This window comes from Sinocyclocheilus anshuiensis, unplaced genomic scaffold (genome assembly GCF_001515605.1).
Source record: "Sinocyclocheilus anshuiensis isolate Anshui unplaced genomic scaffold, SAMN03320099.WGS_v1.1 scaffold1101, whole genome shotgun sequence".
NCBI classification, from domain to species: domain Eukaryota; kingdom Metazoa; phylum Chordata; class Actinopteri; order Cypriniformes; family Cyprinidae; genus Sinocyclocheilus; species Sinocyclocheilus anshuiensis.
The window spans coordinates 360651-366962 of NW_015558562.1; the positions used below are offsets into that span (position 1 = coordinate 360651).

Here is a 6312-nt window from a genome sequence, read left to right on the forward strand (position 1 = left end):
AACAAAAAGGCCAACAAAATCAACAAAATTCCAACAAAATCAACAAATGCCACCAAATCAGCAAAAAATGACACAAAAACCACCATAAATACCACCAAAAATGACACCAAATCAACAAAAATGCCACCAAAATCTGCAGAAATACCACTGAAATCAACAGACATTCCACCAAAATCAGCAAAAATGCCACCAGAATCAACAGTGACACCAAAACGGACAGCAATGCCACCAAAACCAGCAAAAATACCACCAAAATAGACAAAAATCACTCCAAAAAAACAACAGAAATGCAATCAAAACAACAAAGATGCCAACAAAAATTACATAAAAACCAATAAAAATACCACCAAAATCAACAAAAGCACCACCAAATCAACAAAAATAACAACAAAATCAACAAAAATGCAACCAAAATAGACAAAAATCACTCCAAAACCAACAGAAATGCAATCAAAACAACAAAAAAGCCAACCAAATCAACAAAAATGCTAACAAAATAAACAAAAATACCACCAAAATCAACAAAAATGTCTCCAAATCAGCAAAAATGACATCAAAACCACCATTAATACCACCAAAATGAACAAAAATGACACAGAATCAACAAAAATGACAACAAAACCAACAAAAATGCAACAAAAATGGACAAAAATCACTCCAAAACCAACAGAAATGCAATCAAAAAAACAAAAAGGCCAACAAAATCAACAAAATTCCAACAAAATCAACAAATGCCACCAAATCAGCAAAAAATGACACAAAAACCACCATAAATACCACCAAAAATGACACCAAATCAACAAAAATGCCACCAAAATCTGCAGAAATACCACTGAAATCAACAGACATTCCACCAAAATCAGCAAAAATGCCACCAGAATCAACAGTGACACCAAAACGGACAGCAATGCCACCAAAACCAGCAAAAATACCACCAAAATAGACAAAAATCACTCCAAAAAAACAACAGAAATGCAATCAAAACAACAAAGATGCCAACAAAAATTACATAAAAACCAATAAAAATACCACCAAAATCAACAAAAGCACCACCAAATCAACAAAAATAACAACAAAATCAACAAAAATGCAACCAAAATAGACAAAAATCAACAAAAATGCAATCAAAACAGCAAAAAGGCCACCAAAATCAGCAGAAATACCACCAAAATCAACAAAATGACACCAAAACCAACAAAATGCCACCAAAATAGACAAAAATGCCACCAATACCAGCAAAAATAAACCACCAAAGCAAAAATACTGATAGATATTTGAACCATACTTAAAGTTTATACTGAAATAAATGTATATTAAATATATTACTTTTTTACTAGGGTCACCCTGCTGTGAAGCGGTATGTTGACTCTAAACTGAACTTGTGTGTGTGTTCGTGTGTGCGTGCGTGTGTTCGTGTGTACATGTGTGTGTGTGTTCGTGTATGCGCGTGTGTGTGCGTGTGTGTGTGTGTTCGCGTGTGCAGCGATCCAGCCGGAGAATGAGGTTCTGGTTCTGGTGGAGCGAGGCAGGTGAGCAGGTCGAGGTTAACCCGGTTAAGTCTCATATGTTTGTGACAGCGGGCGGATGCTGACTAACTGGACGTCTTCCCGCAGGACGGTGTACATCGAGGGCGAGAGGAAGCTGGATTTCCAGGGCTGGGCTGCAGCCATCCAGAGGGCTGCTGGGAGTTCTGGAGACACACTGAGTCAGCAGCAGCTGACGGAGGCCGACATTCCCGTGATCGTGGAGCGCTGCGAAGTGAGACAAAACGGTGCTAAATTGAAAAAATAAAACCTTGTACTCAGACAAATGAAACTACATTTATGTATCTTATGTGTACTAAGCTACTGAGCTATGCTTTGATGCAACCATGTTCTACTTCTTTCTAATATTCTCAATTCTAGTTCTCAGTCCCATTCAAATCTGTTCAGTTGTTCTGCTCTATTCAACTCCATTCTACACTTTAATTTTGCTTTTGCTGTATTCAACTCTTCCCAGTTCAGTTATTTTCTACTTGATTCAGCTGTGTTCTACTTCATTCTAATCTTCTCAACTCTAGTTCTCAACCCCATTTAAATCTGTTAAGTTGTTCTGCTCTGTGCAACTCTATTCTACACTCTTGAATTCTGCTTTACTCTATTTAACTCTTTCTACCCAGTTCAGTTCTTTTCTACTTGATATAGCTGTTCTACTCCACTAATCTTCTAAATTCTACTTTGTTCGACCCCGGTCGAATCTCTTTAGTTGTTCTGCTCTATTCAACTCTACTCTCTTTAATTCGGTTTTACATCTCATTTCAACTCTTTCTGTCCAAATTCAGTTATTTTCTACTTGATAAACTGTTCTACTTCATTCTAATCTTCTCAACTCTGCTTTGTTTGTCCCCTTTCAAATCTGTTCAGTTGTTCTGTTCCATTCAACTCTATTCTACACTTTAATTCTGCTTTACCCTATTTAACTCTTTCTGTCCAAATTCAGTTATTTTCTACTTGATAAACTGTTCTACTTCATTCTAATCTTCTCAACTGTGCTTTGTTTGTCCCCGTTCAAATCTGTTAAGTTGTTCTGCTCTGTCCAACTCTATTCTACACTCTTGAATTCTGCTTTACTCTATTTAACTCTTTCTTTCCAAATTCAGTTCTTTTCTACTTGATTCAGCTGTTCTGCTCTATTCTAATCTTTTCAACTCTGTTTAAACCCCATTCGAATCTGTTCAGTCGTTCTGCTCTTTTGAACTCTATTCTACACTCTTTAATTATGCTTTGCTCTATTTAACTATTTCTGACCCAATTCAGTTCTTTTCTACTTGATAAAGCTGTTCTACTCCATACTAATCTTCTCAGCTCTGCTTTTTTTGTCCCCATTCAAATCTGTTCAGTTGTTCTGCTCCATTCAACTCTATTCTACACTTCAATTCTGCTGTACTCTATTTAACTCTTTCTGACCCAGTTCAGTTCTTTTCTACTTGATTTAGCTTTGTTCTACTTCATTCTAAACTTCTCAACTCTACTTGGGTTGACTCTATTCAACTCCTTTCTAATTTATATTCAACCTTGCTTAATTCTATTCTACTCTGTTTTATATTTTTTCTAATCTGTGTGTTTTTGTGAAAGAATCTTCAATCATGTCTTACTTTCTGTCCAAAGAATCGGGCAAATGAAGCCAAATGACTGTTGACAGAGATAACACACACACACACACACACACACACACACCACAAAAACCTCACTTAAACACAGATTCCTCTTGTGTCTCAGTGATCATGTGATCTTTATCTAACTAACTAGTATTAAACAGTGAGCTCACCTACTGAGAGTTAATGAGCTCCTAGATGTACACTTTACTTAACAGATGATGACATGAAACCACGGCAGTAAATGTGTCCCTGCAGACGTCTGATTAATTTTCATGATTCATTTGGACTGATGTGTCTGTGAATCAGGTGACTGTCAGACAGAACTCTGTTCAGGAGTAAAAGCATAGAGTGTGTCACATGGTAGAAACATTAACAACAAAACACTTGACACATTTACGGACTTGAAAGCAGTGATAAACTGAATTACTATCCAGAAAACTCAAGCCGAATCACAATTATTTGTGTAGTGCCTTTTATAATACACATTGTTTCAAAGCAGTTTTACAGAAGCATTTAATTTACCTCAGGCAAGTCATCAGTGTCTACAGCTCGTTAGTTCGTTAGAGAAATGAAGTCTAGAGAAGAGCATTTCGCAAAATATTAGACTATTTACTTTACCTGTTAGTGATGTCTTAATTATTTAATGTAAGTTTAATTAAATGTGTTATGAAACAAATTATGACAGCCGCTGTGTAAATGATTATATTTCAACAACAAATATAAATTGTTTAATTTTGAATTTAATTTAAAAATTGCATTGTGTGCAATTTACATATTTGCATACAATTTATTAATTTATTTTTAATTTGAGTGTTGATTATTATAGTTTAAAAAAATAGCAATTGAATTTAAGTTTGGGCTCTGTTTTTAATTGTAACCTTTTAGTAATGTAAAAGTGCTCCCTATAGTTTAGAGCAGAAGCTGAGGTAGATTTTTATTCCTAAGAAATGCTTAATTAAAAAAAAGCAATTTATGTTAAGCCTTTTTCCTCCTGCTGTACCAAAACCATACCGAACCGTGACTTTGTGATGATTGTGTACCGTTACACCCCTATTCAGTTAATATTATGTGGTTTAGGGGTTCGTTAAACATCATAAGTGTGTGTTCCCGTGTATAATGATGTTGTGTGTGTGTGTGTCCTGCAGGTCTGACCTCAGAGGGAATCTACCGTAAGAGTGGCGTGAACAGTAAGATCGCCGCCCTGCTGGAGGAGTTCAGACGTGACGCCAGATGTGTTTGGCTGAAGGAAGGTGAACATCAGGTGGATGACGTCTCCAACGTCCTCAAGCGCTTCTTCAGAGGCATCGAGGAGGGATTGTTTGGCCTGGAGGCGCACAGCTGGCTCAGTGCTACAGGTATATTATAGGGGTGTAACGGTGCACATATTCGTACCGAATATTTACGGATCGGTGCGCATGTGTATCGAACAAAACATTACATTTTTTCAGGAAATTCAGACAATAAATGCCGTTTTGTCATGCGGAGCGCCATCATCCCTTGCTCTTTACTACTAGTTTTAATGTGAAATAAACATGAATGAACATCTCATGCCTCATGTAATTGCTCAATCGCGGAAAGATGTGATTAAAACAGCTTGTAAACAAAATGTCACAGCATTTAATTTACCTCAGGCAAGTCATCAGTGTCTACAGCTCGTTAGCTCACCAGAGAAATGAAGTCTAGAGAAGAGCATTTCGTGAAATATTAGACGGTATAGCTACTCATTATATTTTACTTTACCTGTTAGTGACGTCTTAATTATTTAATGTAGGCTATATTTAAATAAATCTTTTATGAAACAAGTTATGACAGCCGCTGTGTAGCCTAAATGATTATATTTCAACAACAAATAGAAATTGTATAATTTAGAAGTTAATTTAAAAACTGCATTGAGTGCAGTTTACATGTTTGTATACCATTTGTTAATTTGAGTGTTGATTATTATAGTTAAAAATAAATGGTAATTAATTTAAGTTTGTTAATTGTAACCTTATAGTAGGCCTAATGTAAAAGGGCTCCCTATAGTTTAGAGCAGAGGTAGATTTTTTAAAATTATTTTATGAGGTAGATTTAAAGAAAATTTTAATTCTAATTGAATTTATTTAAAGAAAGAGCTATTTGTTCAGTAAAACATTGTTTAATTTAAATATATATATATATATATATATACAGTATATGTATGTTTAGTATTTTTTCCTCCTGCTGTACCGAATTTTACCATGTTTTTAGGAAAATAATGTTATATAAATCAGTGTGAGTAATATATGAACTAGTGGTCAACCGATATGGGTTTTTTGACAGCCGATGCCGATATCTTGGAAAGCAGGGTGGCCGATATAAAGCCGATATAATTTTATTTATTATTACTAATAATATTAAAGCAATCGTTATAATACTTTTTTGTATACAATTTAATTCCTTTGTTTAACAGTTCTATCTGATTATTAGATAGACTTCTATCCATATTAGACAGAACTGAACGAAGACAGCGAACAAAAGGGAGAATGTGAGCGGTGTGCGCTCAGGCGCTGTCGCTCTCAGCGCCGTCAAAAAAGTCTGGCGCGCCGTCAAAATAAAAGTCCCTCCTCGACCACATCGGCCAAACAGAAAAACTGATCGGCCGATGCCGATATCTGAAAAAGTTCCAAATATCGGCCGATATATCGGTCGACCACTAATATGAACAAACCCCTCAGTAAAATCTCTAAGTTTTGGTGCTGCTGAAGTGGAGAAACAAACTAATTGCCTTTAAAAATATGCATTTTCACCATGTTTTTATGAATAAAATGTTGTATAAATCAGTGTGAATGAAAAATGAACAAACCCCTCAGTAAAAACCTTTGGTGTATGTAAGTGCTGCTGAAGTGGAGAAACAAACTCAAGATAAAAATCTATATTGTAATTGAAATTTACAGATGCAAATGGAAAAACTACAGTAAAATAAACACTTAAATGTGTATTTTTGTATTATTTTTTTCACTAGTCTGAAAGAAGACAAGTGAAGAAAGCAAAAGCAATGGTTTTGCCTACAGTGTCTTGCCTTAATATAAATATGAATACACCTGAAATAATCCAGTTGTCATATTGTGTGTGTGTTCAGTTTTTTCAGATGAGAGCAGTCGGATCTGTCAGTATCGTCTTCTGTTCAGTAACCTTCCCCGAGTCAATCAGGCGAC

The 6312-nt window shown here is 35.5% G+C and overlaps 1 protein-coding gene across 1 annotated transcript in view; it reads left to right on the forward strand.

Moving 5' to 3' along the window:
- LOC107679439 (arf-GAP with Rho-GAP domain, ANK repeat and PH domain-containing protein 1-like) overlaps positions 1-6307 on the forward strand; it is a gene marked incomplete at its 3' end in the record, with an annotated part of 52661 nt that extends 46354 nt beyond the window's left edge. The window contains exons 18-19 of the mRNA XM_016474983.1: positions 4282-4491; positions 6237-6307. Coding sequence (XP_016330469.1) covers positions 4282-4491; positions 6237-6307 — 281 coding nt within the window. The remainder of the gene's footprint in view (positions 1-4281; positions 4492-6236) is intronic.
- Between the last annotated feature and the right edge of the window lie 5 nt (positions 6308-6312).